Here is an 18,267-nt window from a genome sequence, read left to right on the forward strand (position 1 = left end):
TTTGGGACGTTCTGTTTCTGACATTCCGTTGTCTGACGTCTGTTTTCTGTAGTATGACGTCCTGTAGCGGGACGTTCTGTAGTTCTTGATCAATATTTAACTAGAAATTGACATAGACCGCGTTAGGCCTATGTAAGTTTGTTAATGCAAAAAAAGTAAAAAGTGAAAATCGTTTTGCCGGAGATTCGAAATTACGATCTGACGATCCCCAACCCAGTATCTTACCACTGCACCACGCCGAACGTGTCTACACATGTACGGTTTGGTCATGTCAGCATTAAGAATCTCTGTCTGCGTTCCTGTTTACATCTGTATTTTGAGATCCAAGGTGCGCTTCACTCCACCGCGTCAACTGGCGCCTCTCTAGAAGAGCAAAAGTGTTGTTACCATCGACCGGCACATCGTGGAATGCTAGACCATAAATTTTGCTTTACAATAACTATATCAGTCAAGAAATTCAGAAATAGACAATGGTGACCGGGGACACTGCTAGGGTTGTTACTGCTCATTTCGACAGCTGTCTCTCGCTCTTTACACTTTTGGACAACATATAGTTCGTGCGTTCAGTGCAAAATAGCTACATACACATTCGTGGATAAGTTTGCATTTAGACAGCATACCAGTTTCTCACGGGAGCACTGTGCCAGAATACTGACACCAGAGCGATACAGATTTTCATGAAACTTTATAGGACAACCCAAAACTTCTTTTCCGCTTCTCAAAAGCCTATGCAATATTTTTTAGAAATTAACTAATGTGCCAACGTAAAGGCACGTGTAAGTCCACAAGCCTGTGTGCCGCATCTTACCAAATGAAACAAAATGGATACGCAGCCATTCTCGCAGATGCTATGATTTTGATCAGCGGCCGATTTTAAGGAGGCTGGTAGGGCACTGCTGGTTCCTCGTGGTCACGGCACAATTACGAGAATTGTCCACGTCGACTTTGATACCGGTGTCGGTGCTATCTGCATCGTCGTATTCAGAAAAACACCATTAAATACTGCGCAAGATAAAAGTAGTGTACACCACCGCTGTGAAATTGACATACAAGCTTAAAGGGTCGCGACGGAAAGCGCTTCTGTCGTGGCGTCAGGACTTCTGTAGTTGCGAAAAAAGTGGCATATTTCTAACGCCATGAAAGAAAGTGTCGGTCATCGGGACAGAAAGTTCCTGTTGTGACGTGAGAATCACTGTAGCGATAGAAAGTTGTTGTTGCGACTTCAGTACTCTTTTTGTTGCGACAGAACGTTTCTGTTGCGACTTCAGAACTCTTGGTCTTCGCGACAGAATGTTTCTGTCGCGACGTATTTCTGCCGTAACGTCAGAAATTTCTGTTGCAACTGCAGAAACGTCAGGAACTTCTGTCGTACGACAGAAATTTCTGTAGTTGCGACACAAATTTCCGTTGTGTTCTTCAAATGGGACCTCACAGTACAGACTTGTACAATCGGGGACAGTACTGCCCGGGACGCAGCTCCAACGGCTGGAGCATGGAAAAACAGCATCACTGCGTCGTCACTGCACTTGTCAGCTCGAAATGGCTACACCTGGTGAGGGGCCCTTTGAAACGACAAAACGGTTGCCAGGGTTACGTTATTTTAAGAGCTGCAGGCAATGCTCAGCGAGTTGCGTCACTTAGCGACTCCTCTTGAATTGCGCCGACATTCATCCTTCAATATGCGAAATTACACACACTAAGCTAGAAAAGGGGGCATGCATATTTTAAACATGTGCCGTGCACAAAATACGTTTCTTTTCAGCTTTTCAATTTAAATATACGCCCCAACAGCAAACACATAAATGTAAATAATGAGTTTCAGTTAACTTTACACCTGGCATATAATTTCCGCCACGAGCCTGAAGCCTTCACGCAAGTCGCATTGGCATAGATAGCACATCGCCAATTTCTATTTATATAATAACGCACTTCTAGTATTTAATGTACACTGTCTCGATTGTGAAATCGGATTATGGTAGTGCATTAGTGAGTTTTTACCACTTTGCAAGGTTTTGTTGCGTTTCTTCTTTTTCCTTCTGGGATGTGGCATGTTCCCGCGTACCTAATAGTAGTTCTTTTTTTGTTCGGTTGTTTGCTTTTATCCTTGAACTCGTACCCCCTCTAGAGCGATAAGTTCAATCATGAAAGTAAAGTTCTGCAAAATTTTGTAGCTATGTCAATAAACTGCCAACTTTGAACTTTAAGGAGAAGTTGAGAAAGTATCTTCTGGAGACTGTGTATGTATAATGTCCATGAAGATCTAAAGTATGATGGTCCTATGTTACGTGCACTTTACTTACACCAACAGTGTAACATCCATTAACATATGGATGTTAACGGCAGCAATGCTAACACCATATGCATTAACACTCCTGATGAAGTTCATGTCCGGTACAGCTGTCATTGTTCCACAACCAGTTTTACCTGAAATCTTTGTGCCCACGCATTATTACGTTTAAATCGAGCTTTAACCTCACAGCTATTGACCTTAGGAATTCTTGCGTTGTAACATACGCTGTCTTCCTCTTAACGACTTTATTTCTGCATTTGATGCTATTGGGCCAGGTTCCAGCATCTGTCCTTTTTTAATTAAGAATTATTTTTGATGCTTGTTAGTGTTTCATTCCTTGTAGACTCTCTTTTGTAACCATTAACGCTATTGTCCTTGTAGGGCTGTAGTATATAAATTAAGTAGATAAATAAATAAATAAAAATTCGAGGACGCCTAAGAACTTGCTATGAGTTGTCGAATATTGCTATGAATGTCCAATTGAACACCGCTGAGCGGTCCTTCGAATTATAAATTATGAACTCCTCACGGGCACGCAAGCGCATTGAGACGCTTGCCCAACGCCTCTTTCGTAGCACAAAGCTGGTGCACTTCGATCTGTGACGTCGTGCTGCCTTGCCCAACCTCCACAAAATCTGATAGGATCGTTCCCGAGAAAGCCGCGGTGATGTTTACGTCACCGCTTTTATTACTCCAGCTTGGGCGATGGAAATTTCGGTCCAAGTAGCATGATGTAATAAAGTACAGTGCACAGGCCTGCTACATAGAAGGCACTAGTTTTGACCAGTGGGTAAGACACTGGGCTTCTGGGCGTTAGGCTGTAGGTTCGAAACTCACTATCACCAACGTTTGTCCTCTCGAGTTTTTTCCATTTATTCATTATACCCTTAAGGTGCAGTTTACATTGCAGAGGGTAGAGGCAAATGTAGATGCAGAGGCAGCCAACGCATACTTGATTGTAGATACAAAATACGAATAAGCACAAATCTTTCAAAAAAAGGCCAAAGGCAGACACGTTGAGTCAATAGTTCAGGAAGTACTTCATTAGTAACTCACACAATATATGGCAAGCATGACACTCAATATGGTAATAATGGTAAACAAAAGATACATGGTGCAACACATAAAAATATACAATATACAATACAAGGCATAACTTAAAAAAGTATCGCATAGAATAACTATACAGAACAATATGTCAATCGCAACATCAATTATAAAATGAAACTTTTAGCTTTAAGATGTACTTTTGAGGTTATCGGTGCCAGCTATGCTTGTAAGTGGGGCGGGTAAGTAATTCTAATCTGCTCGTTTGGGGAAGAAATGAATAAGAAAAGTCGACGGTATTGTAGTGCGTAATGTTTACCTTTTGGCGGTGGTTAATGCGAGATGAAATGTATGGTGGCGGTTAAACACAGACTGAACGTAAATATGAGTTGTGATAGCAGATTTTACTGAAGAGACATACGCGAGATTGTTTTCAGCGGGCTCATAACTGCGGTACGTGTAGGAGAGCTTTCATGTCAGTAACACTTGCACTTCTTTGATAGCTGTTTAAGAGGAAACGGATTGAGCAATTCGTATTGCCTTTAGGGACTTTATATATGAGGGTGTCATGTCCAGGGTGTCCTATAGTGAAGATCCGCATTCAAGCTATGGACGAATGTAAGTTTTGTGCAATAATAGTTGTAGCGATGATGTCGCTAGAGAAAATTTCCGGCGAAAGTATCCAAGTGTACAAGCGGCCTTAGATGTTATGTGGTCAATGTGAGTTTTCTAGGATAGGTTACTGTCAATTTGAACCCCCAAGTGCTGGAATGATGTTACACATTCCAGAGCGATGTTATTAAGCGCATAGGTGGGGCAGATCACGTTAGTTCCGAAAATGCTCATGGTCTCAGAATTTTTAATGTTTAATTCCATGCGCTACGTACGGCACAACTCATTAATGTTATTGAGATCCTCCAGAACTGCTAAAATATCTGAGAGATTAGTTATGTTACAATATAACACACAGTCGTCCGCAAACAGACAAATGTTCGAGGAAACATGAGTGGGCAAGTCATTAACATAAACTAAGAATAAAAAGGACCGAGCATTGACCCTTTCGGTACAAAGGAGTAGACTGGAGCTAAAGGCGAGTTAGCCTCATTAATGGTTGGACAGGGGATGTTAGAAAGACGCGTAGCCAATAAATTACGTCAAGGTCTATGTTTAGAACGCCTAATATATGGAGAAGCAATACATGGCTCACTTTGTCAAATGCTTTGGAAAAGTCAAGAAATATAGAGTCTATTAAAAAATTAAATCAAATCTAAAGTGGCATGTAAGAAATTACGAGGAGGGTGAGTTGAGTATCATAGGAGCAATTTTTACCCAATCCATGGTGCACATCTGTGAAGAAGTTTTTTTTTTTTTTTCAGGAAAATGAAGTACTCGTAGAAGCGCGTACATTGTGTTCCGTAACTTTGCATGGTACTGATGTAAGTGAAAGAGGCCTGTAGTTCTGTAGGCCATGGGTTGCTCCAGTTTTTTTTATGGGGATTTTTTTGCAAGATTTCCAATCACTTGTTCAAGTGCCAGAGTTGATAAATTGCGAGTAAATACAATCAAGTACGATTGACCTGTATTCCACCATGTTCTTTAAGAACTTAGTATTGATTTAGTCTACCCCACATGATGCTTTAGGTTTTAATTTTTGTATTAGGGCTTTGATACCGGTTGAGTCAAAAACGGTGGGAGGCATTCCCCAAAAGCCGCTCTGGATTAATATTTAATTCATTTGGTAGCGCACAAGTAAGAAATGAAAATTTGGTCGACTTTAGGGCCCTAAGATGTGAGTTTGTAACGTTTTTATAAGCTAGCCAGTGCGTAAGTTTTGCAGAAGGCTTCGCTGTACGGAATAAACGTTCTTTCTTACTCGATAATTGATTCAAAGGTGTGTTGTATACCATGGTGCTTTATTGTTATCGTAGACGGTTCGAAAGGGGACGCATGTGGAGATTATCTCACCGATTTTATTTTTGAAAATGGACCAGTCACTTTCTACGGAGCATTGCAGATGAAACAATAGAGAAGTGTCTGGAAATGTGCAGAGTTCTCTGTTGATGGCTTTATGGTTAGCTTTTTTACTATCTATAAACATTTTGCGCTGTCGGCGTGTTCTTTGTTGTGTTGTTGCAAGCGTGAGATGCCAAATATCATGATCGCTGAGTCCGGACATGTGCGTCACCTCAGAAAAGTTATCGGGCGATGAGGTAAGAATGAGGTCGAGGAGTGATGATGTCTTTTGTGTTACACTTGTAGGAAGTCTGACGATGCGCAATAAGCCAGAGTCAGAGCAAGTGGAAATGAACCGATTCTATCGGCCAACGACGGATTAGAAAAGGGGTTGGCATGTGACCAAACTATGTTAGCAAAATTAAAATAGCGTAAGAGTACGATTTCAGCGCCAGAAAATCGCATGGTGATCTGATTTAAACGATCATATAAATCCTCACAAAAGGATGAGTCGCTTGATGGGGATCGGTAGCACACACGGCTAGTATTACTTTTTTAAACTAAGAGTTAGCCAAAACCAAATTAGCTTTAAATTCGTATTAATGGACAGAGAAAATCAATAAACAGATTCTTCAATAGCGACCTGAACGCCACCGCCAATTCGACCTGTTCGCTCGGTTCGGTAAACAACACATTGGTTCTCGCAGTAAAACAATTCGGGGTTCGTTATTTTGCTATTTAGACATGTCTCTGTGGGTACAATAATGTGAGCAATAAAGTTGGTACTAATGACACATAATTCATCTCTCCTAGCAAGAAAATACTATGCATGCGAGTAAAAGGAACTGAATGCCCGCCACCTTTCGTGGCGCCTCCCTTAGGATGGCCCTAACTTCACGATAACGTACGGCCAGAAGGAATAGTTTTGCCACGCTCTTTTCTGTGAATTTCATAAATGCTGTCATTGGCTTCATAATATCGAAGGTTAGTTTTGTACGTCGAAGTTTGAAAAACGTGATTTTCGGGTGGCCATGTCCCATTAATTTCTGTTTCCTTTTTGTTACGCGTGGCTTGGCAGAAATGTTCGCTCACAGTTGCGTCCACATTTGTAACAAACCTCGCTTTGAAGAGACAAGCTACCTGATTTTATAGGTTTCAAATTTAGTTATGCCTGGTCGAGCTTTCGCGGAACCAAAGTACCCAATTTGGTGCGCCCGGCATATGTTAAAAATTGTGCGCTTAGCTTTAAAAATATTATTGAGCCGACTTAGTATATATTTTTTTTCTGGTTAGGAAGAATCGGGAATAATCTGTCTATATGCAAAATAGACCGTATGGAAGCCCATGCGGAAAACAAAAAAGAAACTGGTTATGGCGGCAAGCGCCTTAGCGGAAGTTTTCCGACGGAGAAAGAATGAGAAGAACTTAAACCTTTAATGACGGATGCTGCCTAGAGGCAGCATACCGGAAAACAAGTTTTCCTTGTTGAGTCTCGGTTTTGAGTACGAAGTTTCGGGCCAAGTGACTTCAGGCCAACGTTGCATGACAAGCAGCAGCCGTCATTTGTTGGTTGAAGGCGAGGAGAAAGAAGTACGACACGCGACTCGCTTTCTTTTGAAGGCACGCACGGGGCGGCAGCCGCATCAGACGACATTATTGGGGTCCTGAGGAGTTAAGCGGTGGCCTGCAGGTCCCTACCCAGCCGTTGGCTAGTCCCATGTCGGAACGGAGAGGCCATGCCTCTCCGCTCGTTCACGGACCCTCTGGACAGCTAGGAGCTGGACGTCTTGTTTCGGGTCTGTGATGGCCTTCGTCCAGTCTTCTTCTCGGTTAAAATCCTGTAACACAGGGCACTGCCAGAGCATGTGATTTAATGAGCTAAATTCACTGCCTCAATCTGGGCAGAGTGGATCGATGTCCGGGTGGAGCATGTTCAAAAAGCCCAGCCCCTAGAGGGGTAGGACCCCGTCTTGAGCATGCGGAGCGTGCTAGCTTGTGGCCTGTTGAGTTTATGATGGGGGAAAGGAAAACTCTACCTATTCCCTCTGTAATGAGAGGTGATTTCATGAAAAGTAACCAGTGGATCACTGTTGCACGGTTGCAACACCTCCGGCAGCAGGGGTGTCACACGTGTGACGTCAGCAAATGAAGTGTACACCTGTGGTTTACATATCATTAGAGCTATCTGTGCAAATTTCAAACGAAGCCATAAGTGAATTGCGGTGAAACCCACTTCCAGTTTTCTGCCTTGTCTTTGTACCGTATTCATGAAAAAGGTTGCGTAAGATAGCTTTTTTCTTTTTGTTGGTTATGCTTATTCTCGACGCGTTCGGCGCACTTACACGAAATAAATTAAAAAAATAAACGGTAATATTTGTGTATTTATATGTGCGTTCATTAAAGGGTTAAAGGCGGCGTCAAATAATAAGATAGGTCATGCACACTGAACTGCATTGTTTGTTTTTTCTGTCTTGTTTTTCTGGCACGTTCACAGCTTCAGACCTGCGCACCCAACCAAGAGGTCAGCCTTTTTTCGGATCTGAGGCCACGCAGCTGCTCACATAGGAGAGAACGCACCCAAAGCCATCGCGACGAGGTTGGCCACGAAAACTGGAAGGAACAGGTTTACCGCGCTTTCAAGGCTAACGTTGACCGCCGCCAATAACGTACCGCCTTTGCCACGACCGGCGTCAGTTACTAGTTTTCGCTACAATTTGCTGCATTTTAGAGGAAAGTCGAAAATATCGATTTCTGAAAAAAAAGAATACATTGGATCTAGTGCCCCAAGGCGTTTGGTAAGTTTGCCGACCATTGATGAACTTAAAAAAATAATTGACGCACAATAGTTACAAATGCCGTATTCTGCACCAACAACAATCACCAAGACATTGTTAACTGCGTCCAAAACAGACAAAAGGGATGCCTTATATAAAAGCAATGACGCCTATTACGGGCTTCATGCAAACTTCTATTCATAAGTACCTTACAAAATTTAGACTGGTTTTGATTTGTTAAATCTGTGAGCCCTATATTTCCAGAGTAATTATACATTTTATAAAAGTGCGATCTTGTTAGTACCTCTCCTTTTTTCTTTTTGCATTTACCAAATTTCAGCAATTCATGTAAATTAAGTTATTCCCCCAAAATAAAAAAAAATGTTAGCCCAATGTCATCAGTGGATTTAACCTTTCAAGTGAACTTCGGAAACGTTATCCAATTCTGCGCATTGAATACCTCACATTACAAGTTCTCCACTTTGCATGAACCTGCCGCGGTTGCTTAGTGGCTATGGTGTGGGGCTACTAAGCACGGGGTCGCGGGATCGAATCCCGGCCACGGCGGACGCATTTCGTTGGGGCAGAAATACGAAAACACCCGTGTACTTACATTTAGGTGCACGCTAAAGAAGCCCAGCTGGTCCAAATTTCCGGAGTCCCCCACTACGGTGCGCCATATAATCAGATCGTAGTTCTGACGAATAAACCCCATAATTTAAATTTCTTCCCATTTAGCACAGAAGCTCGCGAGGCACAACTTCACATCACTGGCACACTTACTTCCTTAAAGACCAAAAGCGTAGCAGTTTGTGCGAGTTGGTATGTCATGAACTTAAAGACCCCTCGTTGCGAGTAATACTCAAGAATTAATGTTCTCAGGCCTACAAGTGCAATTTTCTGATTTATGGTCACACATATTGCCTGAACATCTCTTCCATTTAGACTTTCGGCGAAACTCGATAAGAAGGTAACTTCTGCGATGTGGTGGTGCAGGCTGTTCCAGTGTGAGGAGATCGGCAAAAACATGAAGGAAGGGGGGAAGGTCGTATATAGTGCGGCTGCGTGGACAAGCTGCTTGCAAGGGAGAGGCTGTGCGAAGGGAAATCCGTGATACTGGTGGTACTGTGTACAATTCGCCGCAATACATATGGGAGCATTCGATTTTTAATGATTTTCAGCAGTCTTATCTAACGAGAACTGTTGATGAGAACTAGGAGCTTTATAAGAATGTTTTGCTCAACTTGAAAGCTAAATACATACCCAGAGTTCTCGTGAAATCCGACTCTAAAGATCAGGGGTTTAATAAACGTCTCAAAGCTCTCTTTACTAAAAAATAAGATGCTTTACAGAAAAGCCGAACTCACAAATAACGCAGAAACACGGGGGAAATAAGAACTGTGCGCTAACCAATATATTCAGCAGCTGACCATAGCCAAAGATATCTTCTTTAATCATGACCTTTGGACAAGTCTACGATCAGATCCCTACAAATTCTTGTGCTTACTTTCAGTAAAGATACATACTGGACAGATTGTAGTAACAGATTCGGATGGCAATCTCATTAACTCTGTGAAATGCGTGTTAGCTCTTAACGACTACTTCACCTCAGTTTTCTCCAACACTAATGACGTTTCCATTGAACTAATGTCACCACTTTCAGTAAATTCAATGCCAGACATCAAGATCAACTCTGATCGCATATGTAGCCTCATCAATTCCCTAAAATCAACCATCTAATCTGGGTGTGATGGTATTAACGCCAAAATACTTGTTAACACCAGTGAAATTTCTAGCCAGGTGCTACACCGATTATTTACGCAATCCTTAAAGGCAGAGAGTTTGCCCGATGACTGAAAAAAGGCCCATGTCGTACCAAACTTTAAGCCTGGTGACCACTCGCGCACCATAAGTTATCGCCCAATTTCTCTGACTAGCCTTTTTTTTTTTCAAACTACTAGACAATATAGTCTCATCCAACCTAATGGCTCAGCTGGAATTTACCACCACCAGCACTGCTTCAGAAAACAATTTTCGTGTGAGACCCAACTCGCCGAGTAACCCACCACATTCTACAATTCATGTACCTTCATTTGCATATTGATGCCATTTTCTTGGTATACTCGAAAGTGTTCAACCGCGTTTGCCACAATAACCTACTTCAAAAACTCGCATCTATCGGTATTCCGCATAGCTTGCTTCCCTGGATTGTACACTTCTTAAAAGGGCATGCACAGTTTACCTCTGCAAATAACCATAATTCCTCCCTTAGCAGCGTAACATCGTGTGTAACACGAGGCACTGGTTTATCACCTCTACTTTTCCTCATCTATATGAATGTCTTAAACGTTAATATTAAGAATAAATAACGTCTTTGCTCGGACGATAGTGTTATATATTCCCCTACAAAAAACTCGAAAGACATCACCGCACTCTAACAGGTGCTCCATCCCATCGAATTATGGTGCAAAAATGGTTCATGCCGCTCAACCTTGCTAAGTTCAAAGCTCTGCCATTCACCCGCAACCACAGCTTTACCACTCCCACCTACACAATGAATTCTGTTCCTATCACTGATGCCCCCTCTAACAAATACCTTGGCGGTCACATGACGTCGACACTATCATAGTCAACTCGTATTGACAGCATCTGCTCTAATGCTTCCCGTATCCTTCGACATTTAAAACGTAACCTGAAAACCGCGTCACCTCAAATAAAAAAGTTAGCATATCTAACACTCGTGTGTCCGCAGTTAGAATATGCGTCATCTATCTGGCACCCTTCCCAATCGTATCTTACCTGTGAAAAAGAAGCAATGCAAGATCGCGCTGCTGGGTTTATAACCTCCCATTTCTCTCGTGAAACCAGCATAACCGCAATAAAACGTACGCTTGAAATACAATCACTTGCCTCCCACCGGATCATCTCTCGTCTCTTCTTGCTTCACACCTTTTATTACCACCCGCACTTCACGCGTTCCCTGTTAAATCCACGCGCATGCACACCTTGCAAATTAAGCCACATTCGTCCCATAGCACACATTATCACACGATCATCTGCCATGAACACTTCATTCTTCCCTGACGCAATAACCCATTGGAAGTCGTGTATTGACCGTAAATCGTTCCGCGAAATGGTAAATAGCCACACTAAATAATTACCGATCCCACCCACCCTTACGCCAACACGATGCTTCCTTTTCTTTTCACAGTTGTTGCTAGTTTGTTTTTGTTTGTTACTGTTTCTTTTACTGTTCTGCACATTCGTACTAACATTGTCGCAAGGCTTAAAGCCCTCACTTATGTAATGCATGTAATGTAATGTAATGCCTGTAAGGCCCTTTAAGGTGAAAATAAATGAACAAATGAAATGAACAGATCTGGCGCGACTGTGCCGTCGTTCCCAAAGCATGCCGTCTTCAGTCGTATCTCACGAAGCGAAAGATGCTTCGAACAAAAGAAACACCCCTAAATCGTCATGTCGACTTGCCTTTGAGCTTCCCAGATCTGGCTGGAAACCGAAGGGCGACAATTCGCGAGATCTCCATCTTTATCAAGCTCCCACATGTGTGCAACGCGCGTACATGCGAGGAGGGGGATTGTTAAATAGTGAGAAAGAATAATTTGTAGTCTACTGCTCGGAACCGTGAATTACTTACCTGTTCGGTGCCCTGCTTTCCAAACAAGGCATTCTCTCATGCTTCCGTTAGCACAAACCATCTGCGACACTGAGTCCGCAGGCTTGCCAGCAGTACCTCCGTTGCATTCAGTAGCTTTCTCTGAGTGCGAGGCGGGAACAGTAATTTTAAGTACATGTGGCTCAGAATAAACGCGAAGGCGTTAGTAATAGGCGCACGCCGTATAACCAAAGAGAGTCCGATTCTCTTAACGTTCCGAATCTTGAGCACGATTAGCGCGTCTATATTTAAGCACTACTCGTCCTTAAGAGTAGTCCATAGCGTCGGCGCGTTAGCGAGCGTCGGTTTAACTATGAAGTAAAATAGTATGGTCCTTCCCGCTTGGTGAGGCAGCCTTTACTTCCACTCGCGTTATCATCACTTCCTTTTTCCGTTTCGACGCAAATACAGCTGCATATCTATAAACCTGGCCGGCACCTTTCCGCGCCGCTGTACCACACACGAAGGCGCCGGGCACCGGCAGCACGTTCTTGATATAATCGGAATGGACCTCCGCTTCCGAGGCATGGTAAGCAATTGCGCCAGCGAGATCGCCCTCCGAAAACTGGGGGAGGGGGGCGGGGGGAAGGGGGGCTTAGGCTAGGAGATGGAGGACCGCAAACATCAACAACCTAACAAAAACAACAACAACGACTCAGGAAGCGCACTCGCAAAAACGCACCGCTAAACAGTGTAGAAAGGGGCTGAGAGAGCTCGCAGAGACCGATACACAGGATTGCCGTGCCTGCGGGGCGACACCAAGCCGTTTATTGCGTCCGGCACTGTATCGCTATCCACGCCGGGCGCCGCGCGGGCAAGGGAACCGCCGCCTATAAAAAGAACAGCAGCAGTTCTTGCTTCCCGAGGTTGACCCACATCTCCCCCTTATGTCGTGTATACGCGTATAGTGCGCACGTACGGAGGCGCCACTGGTGGCGGCCCTGCGCAGAACACACGAGAGAGGAGCCAGCCGCGCGCCGTAGTTTTGTGTGTCGTTGATAGTGCTTCTCTGTCTTATTCACGTTTTCAGAGCAAAATAGGCAACACCCTTCGCATGTGTGGGGTGGCCAAAGCTTCAAGGAATGTCGAAGAAGAATTGTTGCAGGGTGGGGGGCTCAAGTACCGGCGAAAACGTGCCGGCGACACGGTTCTAATCATCCCCGCAAAGCCTCATCAGCGGGAGCAACGGTAGCAATGGATTGTCGCTTCGGCGGGAAATTTTTTGTTCTCATTCTTTCCTTTTTCGCGTCGGTGTCTTTTTTCACTCGATCATAGTTGGACCCGTAGGCGACGAAGTTCGTCTGCAGTGCAGCATGCGGTTTAAAGGTATTTAGCTGAAGTTCGGAATGCCGCTTGCCGCTTATATTGTTTTCCGCTTCTTTACCGCGTTGCGCTAGCTAGGCAGCACGACTGCACAAGCGGATTGTGTTGTGTGTTGAAGCTACTGAAGTTTGCAAGAACTGAAATTGTTGGTTTTATGTGGCCCTGTAAATCCTCGCACCAGGTGTCGCGCACTTCATGTTTTTACATCTATTTTATGCGTGGCTTCGCACGTGCTTATCTGTTGCTAGTTGTTTCATGCATAACTCTTGTTGATTCTTTTGAGCTGCGAGGTTTTCACCCTGCCTCGTTTGTAAAAGGTATGAATCACGCTGTGTCTTATCGGAATGATACCAAGCAAACGCTTTTTTAACAGCTTTATTCCTTTCGTCTGAGGGCATCTTAGATATTGTGATTTTTTGGGAAATGTGTTTAGAAAATAGGTAGTTGAGGGAGAGAATCGCTAATCGTTGCTGCATATGGCATTTTTTGTACCATTTTTCGCTTAAAAGTTCGCGTCACGTTTGCGAAGTCATCACACCTCGATGCTGTCTGAGCAGACTTAATACGCCGAGTGACTTGTTTGTTTCACAACGTAGTCCCTTCTTGCGTGTGAATTTTGCACTCAACTGAATTCTTGTTATGCTTACGCCGCAGACGACTAAACCTGGCCTTGCCTCCAGCGCTTATCTACTTTGACTAGTGCTGCTCTGCCTTTAAATATATCATGTGGCACTTCTCTCTAGTAACATTTAAAATAAAGTTCTGAAAACATTGTCGGACTTGAGCTTTTTACATTTCCGAGCGGCTCCCTTTGGGAATTTAAAATTGCAAGAACTGCAGCGGGAACGGCAGTTCATCGGCGTATGCAGCAGAAGTGCATCGGTGGTACAGCGCTAACACGCGCTTTTATTAACCCTGGCGTTTGGTGACTTCGTTGACTAGTGTACGCGTCTCCATCAATAAATTCGCAATCATTCTTGTTGAAGTGACTTTGTCTGCGCTTATTCGGCGATATCACATGCATTCATCGGCAGAAAAATCACAACGGCATATACAGACATCGCACCGTGCGGATTTGTTTGAAATAAGTCTGCACTGACGACGGGTGCTTATTGTAGACGTACAGAAGCAGCATTACGGCAAGGGTAGAATTTAAAAGAACGATTGAGACATCACATTAATCAACAATATTTATCGGCTAGTTAACATTAGCTCCACTTCATGTAAATGGGGTTCATGGCGTTTGTCTGCGGGACGCACCTGACACGTATGTGGACCATGTTGTCCCAAGCACCCGTTAACATGGGGCTCATACCCGCTTCCACAGAGGTCAGCGTCTTCTCTACAGCTCTCACCGCAGAAGAAGCAGTCTGGCACCCAAATAAAGAAGAAATCGCGGCCGCGAACTTCAGCCATTCTAGCTGCAAAGGGTTGTTGTCTGCTACTGCTCCCGCGCGTACTGTTGGAAGAGCCCGCTAGGTGGTTATCAGTGGCCCCTGTGTAGACCGTTTCTTTAATGGGCGCCACCATGGATGGATGGATGTTATGAGCGGGACGGGGCGGTGGGTTGCGCCACCAAGCTCTTGCTATTATGCTGCCTAATGTCCTACCTAGGCTAAACAATAAAAAAGACAAAAAAGAAACACTATAAACTCCCACAACCAAATTTTCTTATCCCCTATTGCGAACTGTGCTTTTGTACGTCTCCGTCTTTTGTCTTTTTCCTACTTTTCTTCCCCTAATCCTCCAATCGCCTCGTACTAATGCCCACTGCGGGCGTGTTTACTTTTCCCCTGCTCTCGCTGAACCCAAGGGCTTCAAGGAGGCCAATGGTGCCTAAATCGACCGCGGGGCAGACGTTTTCACATTCTAATAAAACATGCTCCATAGTTTCCCTAGCTTTACCGCAGCAAGCACATGCTTCTCCTTCCTTCTTATGTCTCGCTTTATAGGTGCGGGTTCTAAGGCGTCCCGATCTCGCTTCGAAAAGTAATGCGCTTCCCTTTCAGCTATCATAAATTGTTTCTTTCCTGATTTCCATTGCCGCCACCATTGAGATTATTTCAGCCCCTCTGACTTTCCGCTTGACGTTCCTTGTTGCTGTGTTGCCCACCCTACAGGCCGCATACTTGCTGGTAAGTTCCTAGTCCTTTTCCTCCACTGTGGATCAACGATTTTCCTGTATAGATACCTGAACTCTCTCCAAGCCCATTCACTTTCTTCTATATTCCTCCGTCGTTCATATTGCTACGCAGTGGCGCCCTCTATGGGCCGTCGGCATGCTGGCTTGGCCGAGCGCTCCGTTTTGCATGGCAGGTATACGCTCGGCGGTAGTTTCTGGCGTTTGTTTTCGTGCTCGTGCGGTCTGCTTAGTATGACGTGGCGTCCTCTACGTGGAAAACGGTTCTGTAAGATGCACTGAAGTGACTTAAGTCGGTACCTGCTGGCGTTGAGGCGTACGGGGCACGCAGCGCGATGTGGGCGCGCCTGTTTTAGCCTACAATCAGCCTCGGAGATCAATTGTGTATTTATGGAAGTTCCATTGACTAATGTGACCTTATTGCAGTATTATCCTCTCGTTCTAAGCTGCGGTTTACGAGCAATGAAACTTACGCGACGACCGTAACTAGTGTGCACATGTGCCGTTCTGCTACGATGTAGGAGCTGTGCTGTTATACTCCGACAAGCGTTCAAACTGTTAGCTGCAGATTACATTGCGTGACTACTTGGTTCGGTGGATGAGGTTTCCACCCATGAACGAAACAGTTTTTCTTAGTAATAACAGCATACCTTACACTGTGAACTATACTTGTCCAGCAAACTGACCGTTACGAACTGCGTGAGCATCCTAAGCAGTGGTAGGTGCTGGATAACAGATGTCGTTGTTCTATACAGCGCATGGTCCAAGCATGCGGCATCAACGTTTATAGATCTATAAGCGTTGTGCGGCGTGACTGTGCGAGGTCGTGATGCGGCGTTAGCCCGTTTTCTCTTTCTTTTTCGAGAAAGCTGGTAATGACAGAATTTTTTTTCGGTCGTGTTCGTTCCGTTCTCTACGACGCACTGACACGTATTATGGAAATCTCGTCCTCAAAAATAGCCATCGCATTTTTTTATGCGATCCCTCTCGGATATTATAGCGCTTTAGGGGTCAAAAAGGCAATGCCGAAGGACATAGCTGATATATGTATCATGCTGGTTCACCAACCGCACTGATTGCTGTGTTGAGCAGCGCCATCAGGTTCGTGCAGGAGGCTAGCGTACACATGCAGTGATTTAAAGCCTACTAGACTAGAAATGAGTGAGCACGATGCCGCTGCATCACAAATATTTGATAGCGCCTGCCGCTTTAGATGTTTCGTGGTTGCCTGATACGGTAGTACGGCCTAATTAGGTTGGCCGTACACGAGCTTGCGCTCTTATGTTTTAGTCCCTCCGCCAAGCGATCAGATAGTGAGCAGATTTACCATTTCATGCTGGTAACACAGAGACGCTGGTTCTATTCGTTGAATTAAAATCGATATACGCAAAATAGTTAACAACGCATACACACACCGCGGCTGATAATGCGCGTCGCATGTTTGCGCCCCCAAGAGATATTTCCGCGTACCATAGTTACCGATGCACCGAAAGGTTTCCCTGACGACCTTATATGAACGGACATTGCGTAAATTTCACAAGGTACGATCTAAAACACCTCGGAATCGTTCCGCAGTACGCGACAGCAATACTTTCAAACAGCGCCGCGCCGGATCGCCCAAGCCAGAGAGGAGGAAACGCTCGCCGCGCACCCTTTCATCCCCGCCCGATGAAAAGGTCTATAGGCGGTCCACTCGGCTTATCGGGTGCGCAACAACATCTTCCCTCGCCATGATCGCAGCCGTTCCTCTAAAATCCTCACCTACTTCCTTTGCGTTTGCCGTGAGAAAGCGGCCGTCTCCGGGCGAGTGCCGAAAAGGGGGAGTTATTTCCTTCGCCATCACCCGCCGAATGCTCCCCTCTCTTATAACCGGCGCTGCCCCCTCTTCATGCCCTCCCCTCCCTTGTTTATTTAAAGCGGGGCTCACGCGCAAAACAGCCCCTTCAAACCGATCAGCCGCCGGTGAGGCAGGAGTCAGCCCGCGCAGCAGTGAGCTAGGGGGAACCCGAAGTTCAGCGTGCAGTCAAACCGAAACTGACAACAGGGCTCAGATTGACAGAAACGATGTCCATGTCGGGCTTCGAGAAGATCTCCACCAGCGACTATGGAGAGTTCAGCCGGTGGAGTCGCCCCCTGTACCCGCGCTCGGACCCGCGGACCCGCGACTGGTTCCTGCTGGGCAACCCCTTCTTTGTCACTCTGGTCGTGGGAGCATACTTGTACATCGTGTACCGTGCGGGACCCCGGTTCATGGCCAGCCGGAAGCCCTACGACCTGCGCGGTGTCATCAAGGTCTACAACTTGGCCATGATCCTGCTCAACATTGTGTTTGGCTACAACTTCTTGAAGAACTCTTATTTGGGCGGCGACTATAACCTGTTCTGCCAGGGCATGACGTACGCGACGGACGAGAAATCCTTGAATAATCTCTGGTGGGGATACTTCTACTTCTTTGTGCGCGTTGCCGACTTCATGGATACCTTCTTCTTCGTGCTCCGCAAGAAGTACAACCAGATCACACTGCAACACACGCTGCACCACGCGCTCATCGTGGCTAACGGCTGGCTCTGGTACACGCTAGGGGGCGATGGTCAGTCGCTATTCGGCGGCATCATCAACTGCTTCATTCATGCGATCATGTATGGCTACTACTTCCTGGCAGCCTGCGGTGCCGAGTACCGCAAATATCTGTGGTGGAAGAAGTACCTCACGCGTGCACAGATTGCCCAGCATCTCGTAATCATCATTCACGGACTCATACCGCTCTTTTACGACTGCGGGTACCCGCGGTTCTTCATCTATCTGGCCCTTCCGCAGGGTTTGCTTGGACTTGCGTTATTTCTCAGATTTTACGTGGCCGCTTACAGGAGGAAGTCGGCCATGGAAGCTGCCGCCGCGAAGAAACTGGCCATGCTCAAAGAAGACTAAGCTCGAACTATCGCGACATGCCTCCCAGGAAGCGCAGCACCGGTGGTTTCGACGAACCGCCGTATGCTCTCCGCATGTCACCGCCTCGAGATCGCAAATAGCCTCCTAGAAGCTGAACAAGCAAGGCGTCACTCTA

At 45.3% G+C, this 18,267-nt stretch overlaps 1 protein-coding gene across 1 annotated transcript; it reads left to right on the top strand.

The window, feature by feature from the left end:
- Positions 1-17,267: 17,267 nt before the first annotated feature.
- Positions 17,268-18,267, top strand: LOC126538304 (very long chain fatty acid elongase AAEL008004-like). Its single transcript, XM_050185171.2, has one exon. The coding sequence runs from the start codon at positions 17,268-17,270 to the stop codon at positions 18,129-18,131; it is 864 nt and encodes a 287-aa protein (XP_050041128.2). The 3' UTR covers positions 18,132-18,267.

The sequence above is a fragment of the Dermacentor andersoni genome, chromosome 4, assembly GCF_023375885.2.
Source record: "Dermacentor andersoni chromosome 4, qqDerAnde1_hic_scaffold, whole genome shotgun sequence".
NCBI classification, from domain to species: Eukaryota; Metazoa; Arthropoda; class Arachnida; order Ixodida; family Ixodidae; genus Dermacentor; species Dermacentor andersoni.